Below are 23,913 nucleotides of genomic sequence, written 5' to 3'. Positions count from 1 at the left end.
TCCACTATGTTCATAGCAGCCTTATTTATAATAGCCAGAAGCTGGAAAGAACCCAGATGTCCCTCAACAGAGAAATGGATACAAAAAATGTGGTACATTTACACAATGGAGAACAATGAATTTATGAAATTCTTAGGTAACCCAATCACAAAAGAACACACATGATATGAACTCACTGATAAATGGATATTAGCTCAGAAACTTAGAATACCCAAGATACAATTTGCAAAACACATGAAAATCAAGATGAAGGAAGACCAAAGTGTGGATACTTTGTTCCTTCTTAGAATGGGGAACAAAATATCCATGGAAGGAGTTACAGAGACAAAGTTTGGAGCTGAGACGGAAGGAAGGACCATCCTGAGACTGCCCCACCCAGGGATCCATCCCATAAACCACCACCAAAGCCAGACACTATTACATACACTAGCAAGATTTTGCTGACAGGACCTTGATATAGCTGTCTCTTGTGAGGCTGTGCCAGTGCCTGGCAAATACAGAAGTGGCTGCTCATAGTCATCTATTGGATCGAACACAGGGCCCCCCATGAAGTAGCTAGAGAAAGTACCCAAGGAGCTAAAGGGGTCTGCAACCCTATTGGAGGAACAACAATATGAACTAACCAGTATCCCCCAGAGCTTGTGTCTCTAGTTGCATATGTAGCAGAAGATGGCCTAGTCAACCATCAAAGGGATGGGAGGCCCTTGGTCTTGTGAAGATTATATGCCCCAGTACAGGGGAATGCCAGGGCCAGGAAGCGGGAGTGGGTGGGTTGGGGAGCAGGACGTGGGGAGAGTATAGGGGACTTTCCGGATAGTATTTGAAATGTAAATGAATAAAATATCTAATTAAAAATAACTCACAAATACTGCATGAAGAAGCACAAAATAAATGAATGAATGAATGAATGAATGAATAATCTAAAAAAAGGAAAGAAAAATAACATATATCTTTCTGTCTGAATAAAACATGTACAATACCTTCACTGTTCTTAAATCCCATGAGAACAATAAGGAGGTTAGAAATAAGAAACCAGGAGAGCATGCTCCAGAGGCGTTGCAGGTAAGGCTGCTATGTCACATCAGTATACTCTGTGCATTGGTAGGTGGCAGAGGGAGAAAGGGTATGTCTTTGCTCAGTGTTCTAACTTGTGAACATTTGAATGGTTAGTAGCCTAATCCTCCCTGGTGGGAAAAGTTAGCCTGACAGGACCCAGCTAGATGCTGTGCAGACTCCCAGGACAGAAAGTGAGTCCATAACAAACATCCCTCACTTAGGATCCAGGCTTGGGTGAGGAGCCAGCCAGAGATGACCACTAGACTGGTGCCATGGGGTCCAGAGAGTGAGCTAGCCTGAGATGCACAGGCGCTGGTGGGCAGACCGTGCTCAGATGACCCCTGCCCAGTGCCATAATGCATGAGCGGGACATAGCACTCCTGAGAGGACCCCAGAGATGCTGGGAGCCACTAAGAGGAGCAAGTAAGTGCTGGAGAAATGGAAAAGAAACAGAGGACGTGGGCACAATGAAGAGAGGCAGAACTGGAGACTACAGGGTAGTAAAAACAGATTATTGGAGTAGCCATTGATCCTATCTGGAACCATGGTGGCGTCCTGGCCTGTGCTGCTACCAGGGGGCAGGTTTGGGCTCTGAAGCAGCAGGCAGACATCCCTGGTCTGATCTTCTGCCTGGGGACATGTTGATGTCTGAAGGCTGTGCAAAACTGGCGCCACCCCTCACCTGGGCATCAAGAAAGAGCTCAGCCTGGGTGGTGTGAAATCAGGAGAACTACCCCTGCCCCTAATCAGCTGTGGTACTTGGCCCACACACTGTGGAAGTTGTGGGTGAGCTGCCCTGAGGATATGAGAGCTGGCCCGGCCACCTGTCTCCTGTGCCATGGCATGAATGGTGGCATGGACCAGGGAGAGATTCCCCTTCTCTTATCTTTTGCCCTTGCCACCTGTAGCAGGAGGGTAAGCTGGCTCCGATGGGGTCATGAGAGCAGGAGCGCTGTCCCTGCCCCTCTCCTGCTGCAGCACTAGAGAGAGTAGGGCCTGCACCTCGACTGGGCAGTACAGTTGAGCTGGCCCTACCACTTGCCTGCTGTGCAGTGGGTGTCGTGGATAAAGGAGTGATGTCCCCCTCCTCTTCCTCATCCCTCAACACCTATGGCAGACAGGAGAGCTGGCCTCAGCGTCATGATGGTGGAAGAACTGTCCCTGTCCCTAGTGGTTGCAATACTCAGGATAGTGGGCCATACACTTGCCTGAGCAGCAGGGTAGAGCTAGCCCTGACTGTGGGGGTTGCTGGTGAGCCAGCCCTGAGGGCATAAGAGAGGAAAACAGGCAGGCTGACCAGCTCAGATATCTCTTGGGCCCAGATCCAGGGCTTTGAATTGTCCACCCCAGTATTTTACCCCATCTATGAATTGCTGGAGTGCATGAAGAGGCTGGTCCTACAGTTCCAAAACTACAAGATCTCCATGACACAGGGCAACAACGGGATATTAGAATGGAGTCCCAGTGAGGTTCCAGTATTGATAGTGAAGCAGAAGCCAGAGGCCTCAAACTAGACATTGCAATAAACATTTGCAAACAAAGATGTGTAGACAAAAGGGTATACAGTGGGACAACTGTGACACACAACAGCTTCCACAACAAGAATTTTTTCTCTAGTGATGGGGAGGTAGCAAGGGTGGAGGGTAGGAATGGCAAGAGAGGGATCTAAGTAGGATTGGGGTGCATGATGTGAAATTCGCAAAGAACCAATAAAAAAGGAAACCAAGACAAATGAACTGGAGGGAGATAACAGCGTAACTGGGGTTCAAACACTGACCAGGCACTGAAGAAAGGAAGCAGGAGGATGCCAAGATACAAGCTGTTAGTGCTTTGGATGTGCCAGTCATAAAACGTGCTGTGTGAGCTGGGGAGATGGCCCAGTGGGACCACTGCTTGTCACACAAGCAAGAGGATATGGTAGCATGCACCTGTAATCCTAGTGCTGGAGGAGCATGACAGGAGGGTCTCCAGTGCAGTGAGAGCTGCAGCCTGAAAAACCACAGGCAGAGTAGGGCTGCTGCACTCCAAAGTAAGGCCACATATGCAAGTGTATGGGCAGCACCAACTGTCTTCAATGGGTTAGAAACAAAGGACATAAAATTGAGTGGGTAAGGAAGGGGGTTAATCAGGGAGGGGCTGGGGAGGAGGGGTTAATAATCATGATCAAAATACATGATATCATGATAGGCAATTCTATCTTTAAAAAGGTAGGAAGCAATAAACAAAACACCTGATGGTGACCTCTGGTCTGAATATACATGGTGCACACACACACACACCATGGACATACACAAACCTACACATATCACACATACACACACCATGGACATAGGCAAACATATACATACCATACACACGAACACACACACACACACACACACACACACAATCACACACACCATGGACATAGACAAACATATACACACACAACCATGCTCTTGAAACTGAAATAAAGATGAGATTAAAGCAAGAACATTAGCGCCTTCATTTAAGGATTCCCAGATCCACGGCACAACTCAGGAGTTAGAACACTACCTCTCATCAATGCTGGGAGAAGGCTAAGCTTTTATTGTTTTGTTTTCCAGGGTGAATCAAAAGACTTTATATTTATAGACAATAGGGAAGCTGAGGTACTCAGAAGGGAAGACAACCAGGGAGAAGAAACCTTAAAAACAACCACAACAAATAAGCCTACAGTCAGGAAGCAAGAACAAGGTGTCACATAAAAAAGAAACATTCAGTTATGTTTATATGGAAATTGCAAACACAACATCAGAAATAAAAGTATATTATAAGGAATGGCAAATGAAATTGAAGCAATCAGTCAAAAAGCAGAAAGACAGGGTAGAAGGATGGGACAATACAGAGGAAAATATCAGGGCACAAGTGATCTGGAGGGGGAAGTAGGAAGGGGAGACTCCAATCAGGAAGGGAAATAAACGGAGAAGAAGAGGGCAGAGTATAAAGTAACAGTAAGGATACCTGAATGACTCATAAGCAATCATACTATTAACTATCTACCTAAAAATATCTAAAATACATTTAAGTTGATGTATAAACATGCACATATAGTTTAAATGAAAATTTCCAATATAGGCTGATAATGCTCCTCTCAAGAGCCAAAAACCATGGCACAAAATTTCCAAGTTGTTAGTGCTTTGGATGTGTCAGTCATAAAACGTGCTGTGTGAGCTGGGGAGATGGCCCAGTGGGACCACTGCTTGTCACACAAGCAAGAGGATATGGTAGCATGCACCTGTAATCCTAGTGCTAGAGGAGCGTGACAAGAGGGTCTCCAGGGCAGTGAGATGCCCTCCTTCGAACTGTTGGTCAGGGTTGTCTAAGAGACTCACAATTATAGACTATTGATCGTTACTGCTCTTGGGTATCCTCCAGAGGTGGGAGGAAAGTCCCTATTGCTGAAGTCTTTTTGTGCAGAGGTGCCAGAAGCCCAGAGCTGGCTATGACCTGGCAGCCTCCTCTCTGAGGACTACCACCACAGTACCAGAGAGCCCATGCAGGCTTCCAAAGGAGAGAGACAACCAACAGTCCTTCGCAGCTAGGACACTTAGGAACCCTAGAGTGAGCAGCAGACAAGACAACATGAAGGGTGCAATAGTCACAGGTGTATCTTAGCAGGAAAAAACAGCTTTCTAACTGGAATTAAGATCTGTTCAGGGCTCCCAATGGAGAAGCTAGAGAAAGTACCCAAGGAGCTAAAGGGATCTGCAACCCTATTGTTGGAACAACATGATGTACTAACCAGAACCCTGGAGCTCTTGTCTCTAGCTGCATATGTATCGAAAGATGGCCTAGTCGGCCATCAATGGAAAGAGAGGCCCATTGGACTTGCAAACTTTATATGCCCCAATATAGGGGAATGCCAGGGCCAAAAGAATGGGAATGGGTGGGTAGGGAAGTGGGGGGCGCTATGGGGGACTTTTGGGATAGTATTGGAAATGTAATTGAGGAAAATATGTAATAAAAATATTAAAAAAAAAAAAAGATCTGTTCAATAAGATGGAAATTGTGCCTGGTACGGGAAACGTAGCCAACTACCCAGGGATGGTGAAGTTCATGGATCTTGGCAGAGAACCTACAAGCTCCACTTTATTAAAATAGCATAATCCCTAACTACTTGCTAAATATTAGTCCTTACACCCACAGGTAAGTGTAGTTTCCAACCCCCATCAAAGAAACCTCTCTTTGCAACAGTCAGAAAGCATTACAGAAAACCATACCTGCTCAAATGCCGAGATGAGAAGCCTGGTCCAACTTGTGCATGTAAGCAAGGCTCAGAGATCATTGTGAAAGAGAGGGTAGAGAGGTAGAGAGATTGTATAAGCCAGAGGAACAGAAAACTTGCTATGAGACTATGTCTCCTAGAAATGTCAGAAGCTACGCCCATGATTGAAATCTTACCAACATGGCTTCCTAAACATGACTTGAACAAGGACAATACAAACAGACACGATAAACTGGAAGGGGAAGCTCATGAGGTCCCAACCCGAGACAACTAAAGAGCTGAGAGTGTGAGAAGTGGTCTCCCCTAGGAAAGAGCCCTGACTAGTTACCCACGACCAACGGGTCAGCCCTGGAAACATGTAGACACAACTGACAATATACAGATTGAGCAGGTCGTAGTTATGTATTTAGGAACACACACCACCACCACCACCACCACCACCACGTCATCACCAATAATTAAAGGAGAAAAAGGATATAAATTTGAAAGAAAGCAGGAGATATACATGGTACGGTTTGGAGGAAAAGGAAGGGGGAAGAGCTGTAATTATACTATAATCCCAATATATATTTTTTTAAAGTAGAAAGAAAATTAGATGAAAAGGGGAAAATTAAGAGGATCAGGCTAGGAGGGTCAATACTCAAATAATACATATTTCCAGAGAGAGGGAGAGGGGGAGAGAAGAGAGAGCAGAATAAAAGAATAAAGAAAAACTCTAGAAGTGAAGAAAGTAAATTCCCAAATTAAAAGGATCCACACAGATCCATTCGCTGAATAAAGAAATGCCTACATAAGGTATCTCCCCACATCCCCTGAGATTCCATGATACCGAGGATCTTAGAGGTGCCCCAAGAAAGAGAAAGAGATCAGACACAAATGTCGAGACATCAAGACAGCATTAGACTTTTTGCAAGGATCACACAGTGCAGTGAAAGACAATGCAGCAATGAATTTCAAATACCAATTCAACTAAGTTTACAACCAAGGGGCAGAGGAGAAGGCACTTTCAGACAGCTCCACTCTAACAGGGAAATGCACTAAGCAAGTAGTTATAGAGGCATGGGCTGAAAGCAGGGCATTCAATTCCAGCAAGAGGTTATTACAGTTACTGAAGTGTTGGAGAAAGAACATTCTAGATGAAAGACTAGAAAGCAGCCAGTGGAACACGCCAGCAGGAATTTTTAAAACGTGAATGGATAGTGGTGTGCTTCACTCTTCCGAAGTTCCCAGATGAATTAGTGTTAGGCGGAGGACAAGAGCAGCCCAACTGTTCACTCATTGAAGAAAACAATGTGCTTCTGTGTGTCTCTGCACACAAAACCAAATACAGGCTGGAACTGACCCACAGACTCAATGACTTGGCAAAGACATGTCCTCTAATTGCATGCTTAAAATTTTGCATTGTATTGTAGATATAACAATGTCACAAATCCCACATTTGTCACCTGAACATCTCTCTGTGTCTTTGGAAAGTACAGGGATATCTGTCTCAATTGAGAGAAAAATAAATCCAATGTCATGCAGAATAATTAAGATATTTCTATATTCCCTTTATATCTTTCCAGAAGACCCTGATATGCTCAGGAAACTCTGCAAGTGAGCACCTGGAAAGCCAGAAAAGCCTCTTAGCTGACGATCTGCTACAGACTGCCTGCGGCTGAGCCCCTTCCTATAGGAGCAGACTGCATGGGGTTAAAATATAATCATGTGAAGAACAAAGACACATGTTTGTTTAATTAGTCACAAATGAAAATAATTCTTATGTTGTTATTTCTATTCAGCATTACTCATTTTCATTTCAAAACAGAGTTAAATGTTTCCAGTTTGAATATGCTAGGGTCAAAAGAGGAATATGTCTAAGTTATGTTCAAGCACAGGCAAGGGTTGGTGGAGGGAAGTAAATTTATTCATTTTTTTTCATTGTTAAACTTTCAGAGGTAAGAGGATTTGTTCACTTAAACAAAATGAGCTCAAACTTACCCAACTAAGGAATAGCCTATAACATAAATGATTATTCTCAAAGTGTAATAAGACATTCTAAAAATGCTTACAGATTAAAATTATTTATTGAGTTTTTATGTTCAGTGTTTTTATAGGGATCCAGGACTATGAAAGGCAGGCACCCTGTACTTATATTTCAGGAGTTCTGTTCTGTAACTCCAGAGACAACCAACCTCTGCTCCAACTTTACATATGAAGCTTATTAAGATACACATTTTCTCCAATAAAATGTCCCTTGAATTATAACGAAACAAATACAAGTAACTGTGGTTCAGGATTTCATTAGTTTGTTTTTGCTTAGCTTTGTTACTAATCTATACCTGCACCATGCTTCTTAGCTTTGATTTTCTGCTTAGTCAGTAAAGTCTTCATGTGTGTGTATATAGGAAATTTTCACAGGATCTAGAATTCCTAAATAGGTGTTAGATTGGTTCTAACACTTTGATTTAATCAGGAATCTGTGTGTCCAAACACTGAAGGTCCTTGTCCCCAATTAGTTTTTGATTGGTCAATAAAGATGTCAGCAGCTAATGGTTGGGCAAAGGGAGATGCATGGGACTCTTAGATTTGCGTCGGCTAAGTTGCGGGAGAGAGGAATAGACAGAGGATAACCATGATGTGGTGGGAGACAGATCAGATTTAGAGGTGCAGGAGATAAAGCCAATGAGCCATGGAAGAATTCAGGTGGGTGGCCACTGCCCACTGCTTACAGCCCACAGCCCACTGGCCACGGCCCACTGGCCACTTCTCTGATGGGGCCAGGAATAGCAGGGGAAGATTTAGGAGTGCCCAGCCTTTGAGGTACCCAAGGCATTTTAAAATTAACTGGTGTGTGGTTTTGTGTGTGTGTGTGTGTGTGTGTGTGTGTGTGTGTATCTCCCATTCAGAAATAAGAGTTCCTGGGTGGGTGGCTGGAAGCATGAGACCCACCTGGAGCACAAAGCAGTGTAGCTGAAAACTCACTGCTACAAATAGGTTACAAAAAAGAATGTTAGAATGTAACTCAGGTCCTCTGCAAGAGAAGCAAGACCCTGGAATGTAAATTTTAAAAGGACTTGTTCAAAATCATCCACTACATTGACTCCCATCACATAAATATCAAGTAACCTACAGAAATCCCTAGACAATCTAAAGTATTAACTACTAGGAGATCTCCTTAGGACAGGATGTCCTAGAGATGGAGTAAAATTACAAGTCTTGTACAGCCTAAAATATTAATAAGTATCTCATTAGACTATGTGACATTAGTTTTTGTTTAACTAAAACACAGACTGGTGAATAAAATATAGTGAATGCATCAAAAAGAAACACTATAAAAATTCTCCTTTAATACTTAACTAAAAGTCTTGCCACCTAGCTCAATGCTCCCAAGTGGGCTGCATGTCACTAGCTAAGTCCTGGCCACTAATTTGGTCTCATATGACTCAGCTAGCCTGATATGGAGATAACATTATACAAATGAGTGTCATTGTTCATAAAGGATGTACATACATACATATGACCAGTGGAGAGTTGGTACCATATGAAACTTCTTCCTTCCTTCCTTCCTTTCTTTCCTTTTCTTTTCTTTTCTTTTCTTTTCTTTTCTTTTCTTTTCTTTTCTTTTCTTTTCTTTTCTTTTCTTTCTTTCTTTCTGTCTGTCTCTCTCTCTCTGTCTCTCTCTCTCTCTCTCGTACACAATTATTTTTGTAAAAAGGCTCTAGAGAAAAACTTACAGATATGCCTCCCCATTTTTGTCAATATTTTATTCCACAAGGAATGCTTAAAATATTTATTAAAATATTGAAAATGGTGCTGGAGAGATGGCTCATCTGCTTTTGCAGAGGGCCAGAGACTGGAGTTCAAGTCCCACAACCCAAATGGGTGGCTCACAAATTGACAGAGGATGGAATTGTGAGGGTTAGTGTCAACTTTCAACTTAACAGAATCTACAACCATCTGAAAGATGGGCTTTAGGTATATCTGTGGGTGACTGTCCTGATTAATTTAGATGGGAAGGCTCATACCACTAGAAGTGGCACCATTCCTTAGGCAGAGGACCCTGGACTGTGTAAGGGGAAGCAAGCTGAAAATGCATGCATGCATTCATTGCTTTTGTCTTCTGACTATGGAGCAGCTGTCTCAAGCTCCTGATGCCTTGACTTCCCTGACATGATAATATGAGCTAAAATAATCCCTTCATCCCTTAAGTAGTTTTTGTCAGAGTATTTATCCTAGCAAGAAGAAAAGAAACCAGTCATTTCTCCAAAGAGTACTGACCCCTTTTGCTATTTAGAAGCAAATAGCCTCTTTGGTATTAAGGTGTGGCTAATCCTAGGTTTTCTTGATATACAAAACCACAGCATATATGTGTACGTACATAGAAACGTAATTATTCCTATAGCTGTTTCTATTTTTGAATACCACAGACCGAAAACCAATAGTGTGTTTCCAAAGATCCCCAACTCCCGCCTCTCTGTTTGTTCTACTTCACTCTAAGTTTGTATTTGTATATGTCTTTCCCGACCATGGTAATCTTTATCACTTTGAATACATTTACTTATTTGAACATCTTCTCTCCCTTTATGTAACTTTCTCCCCTCTTCGGTGCTTTGCTCCCATGCAGATGACTTCTTCACCCTAATCTGACAAGCCTGTACACACTGAATTTCATGCCTACCATGCTGGCATCTCCTTCATCCAAGTCCAAGTCTAACATCCCATCTGCTATGCCAGCCTCACCCTGTTGACCCTGTGTAGGCTCCTGAGCGCTACACTACCTTCACCGCCGTACTCGTCCCATCCTGGTTAAGCTCTGATATCCTGAGGATAGCTGTCTGCCCCAGGAAGGATGTTCTTGCCTTCTTGCTCTGAGTCCCATGTCAAGCCAGATCTCTGAATGGAAGCTCTTTGCTCATGGCCGTGGCTCAGGTGTCTACTCTAGGCAACTCAATTTTCTTAACCATACTCAAGATTAGACAGTGTGTTCAGGGCATTGTTTTCCTGCCCCCTTTGTTTCCAGCACAAACCCAGCACCATCTCACCTAATAATAAAAGGACTAAGCAGAAAATTAATAGTTTCATGTATGACTTTAAAATAGAATTAGTATAAGGTATACATTCACTCTCAGCTGTAAAAATAGTTATATGAGGTTTGTTTGGCTGTGCCCTCTGCTTTAAGCATGTGATATCTCAGAATGTTAGAGGTTCATGTGCTTGGGAAAATGTCCCACCCTCTAAGTGCAAAGATAGGGTAGGAACCTAACCGTAACCTTGTTAAATAAGGATTTTCTTTGTTTTGTTTTTGTTTTTGTTTTTTGTTTTTTTTCCAGACAAGGTTTCTCTGTGTAGCCCTGGCTGTCCTGGAACTCACTTTGTAGACCAGGCTGGCCTGGAACTCAGAAATCTGCCTGCCTGCCTGCCTGCCTCTGTCTCCCAAAGGAGTGCTCCACCCCCGACCAGCCTTAACCTTGTTAAGGTACAATTCTTACTAAACACCTTTAAGAAGAATGCTTTGGGGATGGAGAGATGGCTCAGTGGTTAAAAGCACTTAATGCTTTTGCAGAGGACCTGAGTTTGGTTCCCAGCATCTACAGCTGGTAGCAAACAACAGTCTATAATGCCAATTCCAGGGCATCTAATGCCTTCTTCTGATCTCCCACACTCTTCTATACATATGCATATAATTAAACAGTGATTTAAAAAAATCTTTGAAAAAAGAAGTATGCTTTAAGAAAGATAGCTTAGCAGATACAAGTGCTTGCCACACAAGCTTAGCACACTTACTCCATCTTTGGAACCCATGGTAGAAGAGGATTGACTTTCAAACTGTTCAAGACTGTTCTCTGCCCTGCCCACCTGTGCACAGATGTGCACGCGCGCACGCATGCACGCACACACACACACACATTTATACTACTACTAACAATAAATAAAATTTAATAAAAGTATGTGCTATAATTTCTAGGAGGCTACTCAAACTCTCATTGTAAGTAGTCAAGCATGAAAATAAGATTATTTTAGATTTTTGTTACAAGCTATAAATAGAAACAATAACATAACATTTATAACAGTCACATAAAATAAGCCAGGGCACTGCAGATTACTGCAGACTACTTACTTTATCTACACAGTCATCAAAAAAGGCCAGGCTTGCATCTTTATCGCTGACAAAAGAACATTCCTCAATGAAGCGAATAAACATTTGTGTTTTGGTCATCATGTTATAGAATTTTTGATGTGATCGGTCCCGGCTTCTTAAGAAAGCTATTCAGTATAAATAGATAATGTGAGAATAGATTCAGAAAATCTTTTGCTAAAAGAAACTTGATCAACACTATCATCTATAGTCTCATTTTGTTTACTATTTTACTGAAAAACAAAACAAAACTTAAGTTCTTTGATAAATGGGGAAGAAGTAGGAAAAGCAATAGAAAAGGTGCACAGAGATGGTGCATGCTTTCCAGAGCCGTGTCACCGCCTGGACCGTCAGACATAAACCAGTACTGCTTAGTCTCTGTGACTGCTGCTTGCGCACAGTATGTGTCACGTTGTGCGCGTGCTTTCTCTGCCCCTGGTCTCTCTCTCTCTCTGCACTTATCCTATTTACCGTTGTAACTGAATCTGCCCACTCCATTGCCTTCTCATTGCCCATCTTCCTGACCGCACACTCAGTGAAAGCAGCACCTCTCCTGCTGACTGACACATCCCAAATGCTCGGCATTACATGGCACCGAGCACACACCTACTAGATTCATTTCTTTTCCAAATATTAAATACACTAGAAAGTAAACATATAGCATGATACCAATTAATTGTACTATGGGCTTCACAACTTCCCTTCCCCCCTTTTAGTCTAAGAAAATAGTATTTGTAAAGTAAACTGAAATAAAACAAACGAGGCTGTTCAAGCCTGGAGGTGACCGTCCCAGGGGTTCCTGGCAGCCCTGAAAACAGAGACTGTTGAAACCTCAACACAAATATGACACAACAAAGTGAAATTAAATGTGCTCGCGAGGTTCTGAAGTTCTCAGACAGAACTGTTCTTAGGGCTCGAGTTAATGAAGAACTTGCTCTACAGAGCTGGCACCCACACAGCCTCAGAGCAGGTACGTGCTTTGCTCAATACGGGCTATTAGGTCAGAGAACAAATGATTTGTCGCATGTTTAAGCTTAACAACATGAAAGCTATATTATTATATGAGCACTCACCTTGAAGGGCAAAAAGAGAGGTTGCATCTGTCGCTGTCTCAGACGGGGCTTGTGTTATTGGCCGTAAGTATGATCTATAGCCTTTTAAAATAGAGGCCATGAAAAACAAGAATGCCTCCTGGATTTCCAGATCTATCATGTGCAACCTCTTCCCGGAATTAAAATCATAATCATTCATTGCTAAGTCCATTAGTCCATCATCTCTTGGTCTCTGCTGCACTGTGAAGAAATACAGGGTTTGAAATTTTGTCTATGAAAAATAAGGCTCACCCTAGTTTTAATGCAAAATGTATCTTTTTTCAAAATTGCTCACATAACCACAGCTCTTACATTTACATCACTTGATAGTATGCAAACCTCAAGAAAAAATTCTCTATCACTTTGAGGTTCTGCTGAGCATATTTTAAACTAACTTACACCTAAAATTATTCCTGTAAATCTATCATCAGAGTTAGTTCACACTCTAACAGAACTACATATGTACATGTGAGTATGTTTGTGTATACACACACACTAGTAAAGAAAGTTCCTAACAACCACGGCATTGGAAATATAGAACACACAATCATTTCAACTCCTTACTTCATAAAATCCTAGTGCCTGAGGGCTAAAACAGAAGGATTAAAAAAACAAAAAGCCTCTTCCTGGACAACTCAGTGATAGAGCCAATAGGTAGTAAGGAGTAATTTATGTTAAAGGAGCCTGGCTGAGTCACTTCTGTCCCTTCCGGTAAGGTGGACTGAGAAGCCCAGTAGCCATTAGCCGGAGCTACCCTCCACTGCAGGAGCAACTGAGAGCACACTGATGAGAGGCAGAGGAGGGAGCATCACCACTGAAGCACTCCTGCCAATGACGCACGGCCTGAGTTTACAAGAGGACTCCTAGACAAAAAAAAATTACATCAGGAACCATGTGACAGTGTAAGTATAATTTTTACAAAGATTTATTTATTTTATTATGTGTTTATTTGCTCGCATGCCTGTATGTGCAAAAGGTCTGTTGGATCTTCCAGACCTGGGATTACAGATGATTGTGAGCCACTGTATGACTGCTGGGAGTCAAATCTGGGTCCTCTGAAAGAGCAGTATTATGAAAATAATTAAAGAAAAAGCTGTTTTAGAGGATATAGAAAAGACTTGAAACTACCTGCCTCTGATTTGGAACTAGATCCTCTTGCTTAAAGAAATTTATTTATAAAACAGGTAAACTTGGGATAAGGAAGGCTTGTCAGGTGGAGTATTTATTGTGCACACATGAAGGCATGTATTTAGATCCTTAGCGCACATAAAAGCCAGGCACTGCCACGTGCATCTGCAACCCCAGGGCTGAAGGAAGAGGGAAAGATACAGGGAGATCTCAGGGTTTCAGGCTAGCCAGGCTCCAGGTTCACTGAGAGATCTTATCTCAAAAGTAAGGTGGGCAACAATAGAGGAAGACTTCCACATGTAACCAGGTGAGTGCATTTACATCCACACTGAAAAAAAGAAACACAAAACAGTAACCCTTGAATTCGGTCTGCAGATGAGGGTGCCCAAGGTTAATTCCCCGAGTTCTATAACTTTGATGTAGTGATGTCAAAGGATGCCCTGTTGGTAAGAAATGCATTACATTTAGATATAATAGAACACCTACTCTCAAAGGGGCAAGACAGAAGTTCCTAAATTCTTCAAAACTTAAAGACCTTTTAAGAATTAGTTAATTATCTAAACTACCAGTATTCCTTAAACACCTGTAGCTTTAAGCGTAGTTCATAACACTAGGGAAGAGGCTCGGTGGCTGAAAGGTCTTGGAATGCAAATCTGATAACCTGAGTTTGGATTGCTAGAACACACATAGAAAGCAAGACGTAGTAGTCTGCACCAGTAATCCCAGTGCTCCTGCAACGAACGGGAGGGAGAAAAGGAGAATCACACAGAAGCTCATGGCCCAGTCAGCCTGGAGCATGCAAGGGCAGCAGTAAGCAAGAAGAAACCCCGCCTCCAGCAGGGTGGAAAGAAAGGCTAATTACTGAGCATTGTCCTTTAACCTTTACACCTTCCTTTAACCTCGCGTGCCCAGAGCACACACATACATATACACAAGACTTAAAAGGTAAGTTGGAGAGTAATCCAGGGAGACACATAACATCAATCTTTGGCTCCATGTGCATATGGACATACGTAGACAGACACACAAACACACACACACACATATTTTAAAAAGCAGACATCTTGTTCTTGATATCCATGACTGTATCTTCTGCATTCTGCCCACTAGAGTTGGACTACTCGACTGAGTTATTTATATTGGCTACAATAGCTATTGGATTCTTTGGTTCTCCACAGGAGTAAGAGCTTTTTTTTTCCCCTGAGACAGGGTTTTTCTGTGTAGTCCTGGCTGTCCTGGAACTCACTCTGTAGACCAGGCTGGCCTCGAACTCAGAAATCCACCTGCCTCTGCCTCCCAAGTGCTGGGATCAAAGGCGTGCGCCACCACCGCCTGGCAATTAAGAGCATTTCTAGAAAGCAAACTAGGGAACAAAAATATGTAAACAATTGTCCTAATCCACAAGAGTAAAGCTTGCTGTTTTATGTCATTTAAAAAATATATCCTGCAATACTTTTGAGCTACCATGGAGTTGGCTAGTTTCTAAACTTTATTTATATTGTCTGTTACATTCTATTTCAAGTTATATTCTTAGTATCTTGGACCTTCACAGGTGTAGGCTATTTCCTATGTCTGCATTTCATAATAAATGCATGAGAAATATATATGTACATATATACATATATATATATCAACATCACCATTGACCATATCTCATAAAATAAGTATTAAACCTTAGACACTAAATGGACCATTGTTACAATACTGAGAGAATTCAAGAAATAAAAGCTTAATTTTTATCAGAAAATCTGGATCACTATCAAGATATGTTTCTATATAAGCTTTTTTTCCTAAAACATTTCATATCCTAAAATCAATTTTCATTTTGGTTTTAGCAAGTGGCAGATGGTTCCAAGACAGGCATTAGTGAAGAGGTTAGGACCTGACTCTTCTTTCACTGACAACAGCATTTCCTAATGTACTTTAAATCATCCATCTTAGATGTGTAAAGCTTTCTGTTTTATATATGAAGAAAATATACCAGTGGCAATCCTTACCTCTTCATGTTATTTCAGTAATGGCAAAATTCAAGAAAATGACCTCTTTAGTTCCCTTTTGAATTTTACTATCTTAAGATGGTCTTATGAAAATCTGTAAGTTGTAAAATACTTATTTATAAATTACTCATTTGGCTTCTAACATACTTTGCTTTAATGTTTATTTGCCTTAAAGACTATAATCATTTTCTTTTCCCTCCCTCCCTCCTTCCTTCCCCTTTTCTGTACATTCCTCCTTCCCTTCCTTCTTTTCATTTTTGTTTTTTGAGACAGTCTCACTATGTAGCTCTGGCTAGAACTCACTATGTAAACCAGGCTGGCCTGGAATTCAGAGATCTGTCCCTGCCTCCAAGTGCTAGCATGAAATCTGTACACCACCAGGCATGGCTGTAAACACTGTTTTTAACATCTGAATCAACTGACTTTTTAAAGACAGGGTCTTGCTGTGTAGTCCTGACAAGCCTGGAAATTGTGTACAAGGGCTGGTCTTGATCTTGCAACAACCTAGTTGCCTCTGCCTTGGAGTGATGCTGGGGTTATAACTTCTATCAACCATGCCAGACTAAAATAGCCTTTTTTTTTTTTTTTNTTTTTCTTTTCTTCTTTTGAATAGGGTTTTACCAGTAGCTTAGCTGGCTGGGAACTTATTATGTAGTTTCAAGGCTGACTTGAAATTTTGGTGATTATCCTGCCTCAGTTTCTCAAGTGCTGTGATTACATGTGTGCATTATAATATCCAGTTACCACTTTCTTTAAAACAAAGTAAGTATCAGTTCCAGTATTGTATTCCCTTTAGCAGCAGTTACACAAATTAGCATTTATTCAGAGCAGATGGGTCCTGCACAAGGTGACATGCAAACATTCTCTATTTTCCTTATTACCTTTATTTCCTTAGCTAAAAAAATAATAATAATTCAGACAAAGTCAGTGATTTTCTCAGACTACATTATATGCCTTACTTAAGTTACCCACTTACATTTTGCCAACTGCTGGTGTAAATTATTCAGTGTATTCATCAGATTTTTACATGGCTTCTTTGGGAGAATCTTCCAGGCTACATTCTTTTTGTCCCCAGTTCTGAGATTAAAAGATAACAATACATGTGTTACGTGGACCTTTGGAGGGGGTATATTCCTGTCACATTTATACATGAAGGGGAAACAGCCATCAAACAACAAATGGAACACATGCTCAATGGTCAGGTTACTGAAGGAAATCTGACAGAGGCACACTGGGATAGTGACGCTATCAAGTTAATTTGAATGAAGGTGTAATCCTCTCATAAATACACGCCAGCATTCCCGCTCTGTCCATACAGTGTCTATGACATTTTGCTGGATCATGTAATAACGGAACTCCTGACAAAGCGAGCATGCCCTTTGCTCTCATGTGCGAAGGCTTAGACACTTGAACAGCAGGAAAATCTAACTCTAGCAGTTTTTCCTAAGAGAAGAAAAGATATTACTAAATTTTCAATGAACCTAGAAACTGCAGACCTTATTAAAATACAGTGCTATAGGCTTAGTTTCCTACTTTCCAAGGCATAAATAAAAATTACTCTGAGTTTTACTTCTAAAATATTAAATTCCTTGAACAAAATATAATATTACAAAACATTTTAAAACTTTAACAGAGGTTATCTGCTTACAAACTAATATCTCTTTCTGTAGGAGGTATCTATAATCTCCGTTAACACAGGAGGTCTCTACCTATGGGCCAGGAGGTATAATGTACCAAAAAGCTTTTGAACATAACTAAATTTTTTTTTAGTCTACTTCTTATTTATTCAATACTTTTACATTTAAAAAGTAATGAATACTCACTTTGAATGTTGAGAAATAAAGAGAAAAAGAGAAGGAGGCAAACTCATTATGTTCTATGCACAAAGAACAACTCAGTACAAGTGGGTAGTAGAACTTCCTATGCTAGGGTTTTATCTCTAAATATCCCCCCAAAATCCCTATAGAACAAATACCATTTTGAAAAATAAACAGAAAGAGTAGACAAGAAATCTTATAAAAATTAATGTTTTATAATTTATCCTCCTTTCCAAGGAATGAAAATAAAGGCAGATCAGGACAAAGTTGCAGATGTTGTGTGTGAAAGAATTAGTAGTTTTTACATTTATAATGTGACTAAGAGGGAGACTACAATGTAGAGACTTTCACATCAATATCTTGATGAAATATTGCCAAATAGCATCCCCTGCCTCTACCCACACCTGTCTTAGACTAGAGTTGGAAGAACTCAGAGAAAGGAGAACATTTATTTGGTTTGCATTTTTGTTACCATTCTATAGATAGACAGTCAAGATATGTTTTGGCGTAAATGGATACAAAAGTATCACATTGTTATCTACTCATGTAATTCCCTCCTTTTGCCCTGGATACTGTTTCTGTGAAATATGGTCAGGTCAGGGAGCTTTACCTAGTTTTCCTGAGTTTTTAGTCTCTGATAGCCTTCTACATTTTTGCTCATGGTATCTCCATTTACAGGATTACTGTCTGTCACTGCTACCTCATCATTAGTGGCAGAAGTCTAAGTGTTACAGTGAGAGATCAACAATTTAGAAACCAAGTGATGACAGAGTAAAAAATGTGTCCTTTGATTGCTTACAAAGTCTCTCTCTCTCTCTCTCTCTCTCTCTCTCTCTCTCTCTCTCTCCTCTCCTCTCCTCTCCTCTCCTCTCTCTCTCTCTCTCTCTCTCTCTCTCTCTCTCTCTCTCTCTCTCTCTCTCTCTCTCTGTTTTTCCAGACAGTGTTTCTCTGTGTAGCCCTGACTGTCTTGGAACTCACTCTGTAGACCAACCTGGCTTCAAACTCAGAAATCCACCTGCTTCTGCCTCCCAAGTGCTGGGATTAAAGGTGTGTGCCACCACTGTCTGGCGCTTTCTTATGTGTCAAGAGGAATCATGAAATTTCTCATAAAGGACACAGACTCAAGTGTCTATAGGCTATACATGAGACTTTATGCATATTATATTTTATAGATATTAATTTATTTCCCCCTTCTTCAGAAATGTCTTAGAATTCAGAACTTAATCTGTATTGTATGTACCTGGGGTAGGAAAAAGAAACTAAAAATCCTATATTGGGAATTTGCTTTTCTTTCAAACTTCAGGTTGGAGTTTCAGAACTCTGAATAAATTACAGCAGAGTACTTTAGTGCACTTGTGGGGTCCCCTCAAGGCATGGATGGCTGATATTAAAGAAGGAGCCAAGTGCAAACAACTCATATCATTTTTGACTCTTCAATTAATTAGTAATCAAAGTAGAAAGAAAGTACCAAATATTGTAAGATATTAGTGAGATAGAGTCTCACTAAGTAGCTCTGGCTCTCCTCAACCTCACTACATAGACCAGGCTGGCCTTGAACTCACAGAGACCTGCCTGTCTCTGCATTCTGAGTGCTGAGATTAAAGGTATGTGCAGCCATGCCCAGTTAAGAAGAGGTTAATTTAACAAATTAAGAGAGTGTGTTACGTTCATAGCAACCTTATTTATAATAGCCAGAAGCTGGAAAGAACCCAGATGTTCCTCAACAGAGGAATGGATACAGAAAATGTGGTACATTTACACAATGGAGTACTACTCTGCTATTAAAAATGACGAATTCATGAAATTCTTAGGCAAATGCATAGAACTAGAAAATATTATCCTGAGTGAGGTAACCCAATCGCAAAACAACACACATACTATGCACTCGCTGACAAGTGGATATTAGCCCAAAAGCTCCAAATAACCAAGATACAACTCACAGACCACATGAAGCTCAAGAAGAAGGAAGACCAAAGTGTGGGTGCTTCGGTCCTTCTTAGAAGGAGAACAAAATACTCACAGGAGCAAATAGGGAGATAAAGTGAGGAGTAGAGATTGAAGGAAAGGCCATCCATTGGGGATTCATCCCTTATAATGTTACCAAACGCCAACACTATTGTGGATGCCACGAAGTGCATGCTGAAAGGAGCCTGATATGGCTGTCTCCTAAGAGGCACTGCCAGAGCCTTACAAATATAGAGACAGATGATCACAGCCAACCATTGCACTGAGCCCCCAATAGAGGAGTTAGAAAAAGGACTGACGGAGATGAAAGGGATTGCAACCCCACAGGAAGAACAACAATATCAACCAACCAGTCCCCCCAAGAGCTCCCCAGGAACTAAGCCATTAACAAAGGAGTACACATGGCTCCAGCTGCATATATAGCAGAAGATGGCCTTGTCATGCATCAACAGGAGGAGAGGTCCTTGGTCCTATGAAGGCTTGATAGATGCCCCAGTGTAGGGGAATTGAGGGTGGGAGGTGGGAGTGGGTGGGTGGGTGGAGGAACACCTTCATAGAAGCAGGGGGAGCGAGGATGGAATATGGGGTTTTGGGGGCAGGGGGATCCGAGAAAGGTGATAACATTTGAAATGTAAATAAAAAAACCAATTAAAAAAAAAAGGAAAAGAAAAAAGAGAGAGTGTGAGAGAGGGAGCACTTTGCCTATCATAATAAACACGGTGTGCACTTGCTGGTAGCACTTAGTTCAGCTTTACAAATCACTGAGAGATGGCTCAATGGTTAAAAGCACTGACTGTTCTTCCAGAGGTCCTGAGTTCAATTGCCAGCAACCATATGGTGGCTCACAACCATCTGTAATGGGATCTGGTGCCCTCTTCTGGTGTATCAGTGTGCTCATATACATAAATAAATAAATTAATTAATTAATTAAAAACTGTCTCATCAGCATTTGTGAAATGAGAAAGCAAAGTACTAGTTTACTATTTCAAAGAACGAAACATTCCTAATAAAGAACACAGTGCTGCTTATAAAAAATAAATCAACTAATTAAAAAAAAAATATTTGGTTTCCCTACAAAGTGGAGCAGAGGCTATCTCAGTCTCGGTTCCCCTACCTGGACTGCCTGGTTGGGCCTCAGTGGGAGAGGATGCACCTCGTCCTGCTGGAACTAGATGCTCCAGGGTGGGGTGGTACACAATGGGCTCCCTTTCTCTGAGAAAAAGGGGAGAGGGCAATGGGGGAGGGATTCATAAAGGCAGGACTGGGAAGAGAGGAGGTAAGGGGGACTGTGATTAGGATGTAAAGTGAATAAAGAAATAAATTATTGGTAAAAAAAAAATCTTTGCTTTGAGTAATTCCATATTAAAATGGTCTTCATGTATAAAATATGTCCTATATTTTATTGGTTAATATTTTTTAATGAATAAGAGCTTGTTGACTGTTCATATACTTCTAAACAAAATATCTTTTTCCCCCCAATTTTTCTAATGGTTCGAGCAACTGAGGTTTTAATACATGACAAAGGTGGAAAGCCAATCTAAAATTCTGGAATTAAATGGACACACTTTATGGTTTACTGCTATAATTAAAACATAGAGGGCTGGGAGGGTGCCACAGTGACAGAGCACTTGCTTAGCCTGCATGAGCTCTGGGTTCAGTCCCCAATGTCAGTAAGTCAACAGGAAACCCTATTCCACATCTCCTTATTAAGTGCAAAACTAAAGTAGCTTTTGGGATTTTCACAGGGACTAAACGGGGGTCGTTTTAACCGGCTCCTACGAGCGCCACGTTGTTGCAGCCGGTTCCTCCTTCTTTACAGGCTGACAGGAAACTAATCTGAAGATTGGATTCAAAGAAATAAGAAAACATTGTTTTTAAAAGCTATAATCCCAGAATGTGAAAAGGGGAAATTACATATAAGTTTATAGATTGTTTTAAAATTAAGACATGCTAATTTTGCTATGATGCACTAGGATTCTGATAGTGTTATACTAGAAATAAGATTAAAGTATTAGTACAGAAATAGATTTTTAACTCAATTGTGATTCTCCCATACTCATTTGGCAAAAAAGGAAAACGTTTTAAAAAATTATTGTGGGGCTGGTGAGATGGCTCAGTGGGTAAGAGCACCCGACTGCTCTTCCAAAGGTCCGGAGTTCAAATCCCAGCAACCACATGGTGGCTCACAACCATCCATAATGAGATCTGATGCCCTCTTCTGGTGTGTCTGAAGACAGCTACAGTGTATTTACATATAATAAAAAAAATAGATTCACCTTCTTTAAAAAAGATAAATAAAATAAATAAATAAATAAATAATTATTGTGGTACCTGGCACTATTTTTTATTAGCTTCTCAAGCATCATCTGAAAAGACACTTTATATGTAAGTGTGCAATTTTATGTGTAGTCTCCATAGTGGCCAGAAGAGGGCATCGGATTCCTTGGAAATGGAGTTATGGACAGTTGTTAGAGCGATGTGAGTGCTGGAACTGAATCTATGTCCTCTGCAAGAGTACCTGAACCACTGAGCCATCTCTCCAACCCCAACTTCCATCTGCCTGGATTTCCCTTGTGGCATGTTTTTTAAATATGCCACAAGCCTGAGGATTGAAAGTGTATTTGCTTCCAACACAACCACCTCTAATGCCCTAAATATATTCTACTGAAGCACAGCAAGAGCTAACAAGGAGATGGTAAACTCCAAATACAAAAAAATAATATATCTCAAAAGAACACTAGTCAGCAATTATAAACTGCGAATTCACATACAGAGACAGTGAAGTCATGGAGTCTCAGCTGTGACGTCTCAAGTGTACTTACTGAGAAATGGTGTTGGTGTCTAAGTCGACACAACTAACATCTGGTGGAGGGTCATAAAGATCAAAGTATCTGGAATCGATGCCTACTATGAATGGACATGGTGCACTGAGGACGTCTGCGAGGGCCAGAGGGCACAGAGGGACATATGGGCAGGGCCAGTGGAAAGGGAAAATCATCTTGGAGAAACAAGAGATGGAGAATGTTAGGATGTTGACATGGAAGCATAAGTTATCAGCATAGACACAAAATTATATTTTAGATTTTTACCTGTAGCTTGATGTTTGATAATGAGTTAAATAATTATCACTAAAATTAAGAGTTAGGAAATTAAAACTGCTTCAACAATGTATAAATCCATTACTTTCTAAAATGTAGTTAAGCATTAAAATGACTTTCAATTACATGAATAAATTGAGTTTAAGCTGAACTGACTGCCTATAAGAAATGGTACTCACAGACACTAATGCTTCTGTCACACTGGTGAGCACAGAGGGCCGTAGGGAATGGATGAGGATTTTATGTTCTGTTACGGCAAACACCAGCAGTGTCACAGCATTCTCAGGGCCAAGATTCTGGAGTAGTGTTGAAAACTTTCCACCACTGTCAGTCCGAGCAAAAATACACAGTAAGAACAAAACAAAACAAAACAATTTAAACTCCTAATTATCTAAGAGAGCAGGGTTGTGCATATTCAACTTTAAACGTAAGTGCTGTTGTTGGGCAGGGCAGACAGTTATTACACAGTCCAAAAGACTGTGTGTGTGAGCTTTTAAGGCCATGCACTTTTCAGCGCTGCATTCAGGATGGAAAATGTCAAGTCTTCTGCCTGTCCTGCTCGTTTTCATTTTTCTTTTGCTGTTGTTATTGGGACAGGGTCTTGCTATATAGCCCAGGTTGGTTTCCAATTGTCAATTTTCTTGTCTTGGCTGCTAAGGCCTGGGTTACTGGTATTCACTAACACATCTGCATATCTGCTTCATTTCATGTAAAAAGATCTGCTATATACATAATGTCCTCTCAAACAAATTTAATTAGTTAAAAGAATGTTTTCTTAGAAGCTAATCCTTTAATGGAAAGGTCTTTGGTTCGTTTCTTTTGAGTAAGGGTATCACTATATAGTCTTGAGTGTCCTGGAGCTCACTATGTAGACCAAGGCTGGCCTTAAACTGATAGAGACCTGTCTATTCCATCCTCACAAGTCCTGGGACTTTTAAGGGTATACACCACCATGCCTAATTTTAATGAAACATTTTTAATTATAGTGCTCCTTATCACAAAATCTTTACTTTTCAGGCCAGTCTCCTTTTAAGGAAAAACAAATATTTAAGTTTGGATTTATGAATATAAACTCCTCACTATTATAATAATAATAGCATTCGGAAATCAAGAGCTAAGAAATGGTGAGATACAGCTATAAAGCAAATTAATAAAACAATAAACTTAGATGTTCTAGATAGGACAAAATATGGACTAACCAAGTAATCTAGTAACCAATGAACATTTTGCCTGTATAATGGTAAATAACTGGTTTCACTGGGTTAATTTTTTTATGATGAATCAAAAGCTAAGAATAAGGTTTTTGGGGCTGGTGAGATGGCTCAGTGGGTAAGAGCACCCGACTGCTCTTCCGAAGGTCCAGAGTTCAAATCCCAGCAACCACATGGTGGCTCACA

The 23,913-nt window shown here is 40.8% G+C and overlaps 1 protein-coding gene and 1 pseudogene across 2 annotated transcripts in view; one reads left to right on the top strand and one right to left on the bottom strand.

Annotated features, from left to right (window-relative positions):
* Dennd4a (DENN domain containing 4A) overlaps positions 1 to 23,913 on the bottom strand; it is a 111,781-nt gene that overhangs the window by 38,938 nt on the left and 48,930 nt on the right. For both annotated transcript variants that reach the window (XM_021171458.2, XM_029481210.1), the window contains exons 11-15: positions 22,696 to 22,840; positions 22,241 to 22,416; positions 16,613 to 16,713; positions 12,494 to 12,712; positions 11,403 to 11,548 (exon numbers count right to left, since the gene is read on the bottom strand). In XM_021171458.2, the coding sequence (XP_021027117.1) occupies positions 11,403 to 11,548; positions 12,494 to 12,712; positions 16,613 to 16,713; positions 22,241 to 22,416; positions 22,696 to 22,840 (787 nt within the window). The remainder of the gene's footprint in view (positions 1 to 11,402; positions 11,549 to 12,493; positions 12,713 to 16,612; positions 16,714 to 22,240; positions 22,417 to 22,695; positions 22,841 to 23,913) is intronic.
* On the top strand, positions 1,042 to 1,182 carry LOC115032063 (annotated as a pseudogene).

This window comes from Mus caroli, chromosome 9, assembly GCF_900094665.2.
Source record: "Mus caroli chromosome 9, CAROLI_EIJ_v1.1, whole genome shotgun sequence".
Taxonomy (NCBI): domain Eukaryota; kingdom Metazoa; phylum Chordata; class Mammalia; order Rodentia; family Muridae; genus Mus; species Mus caroli.
The sequence above is the reverse complement of the archived record's forward strand: the minus strand, read 5'-3'. Positions and strand labels throughout refer to the sequence as shown.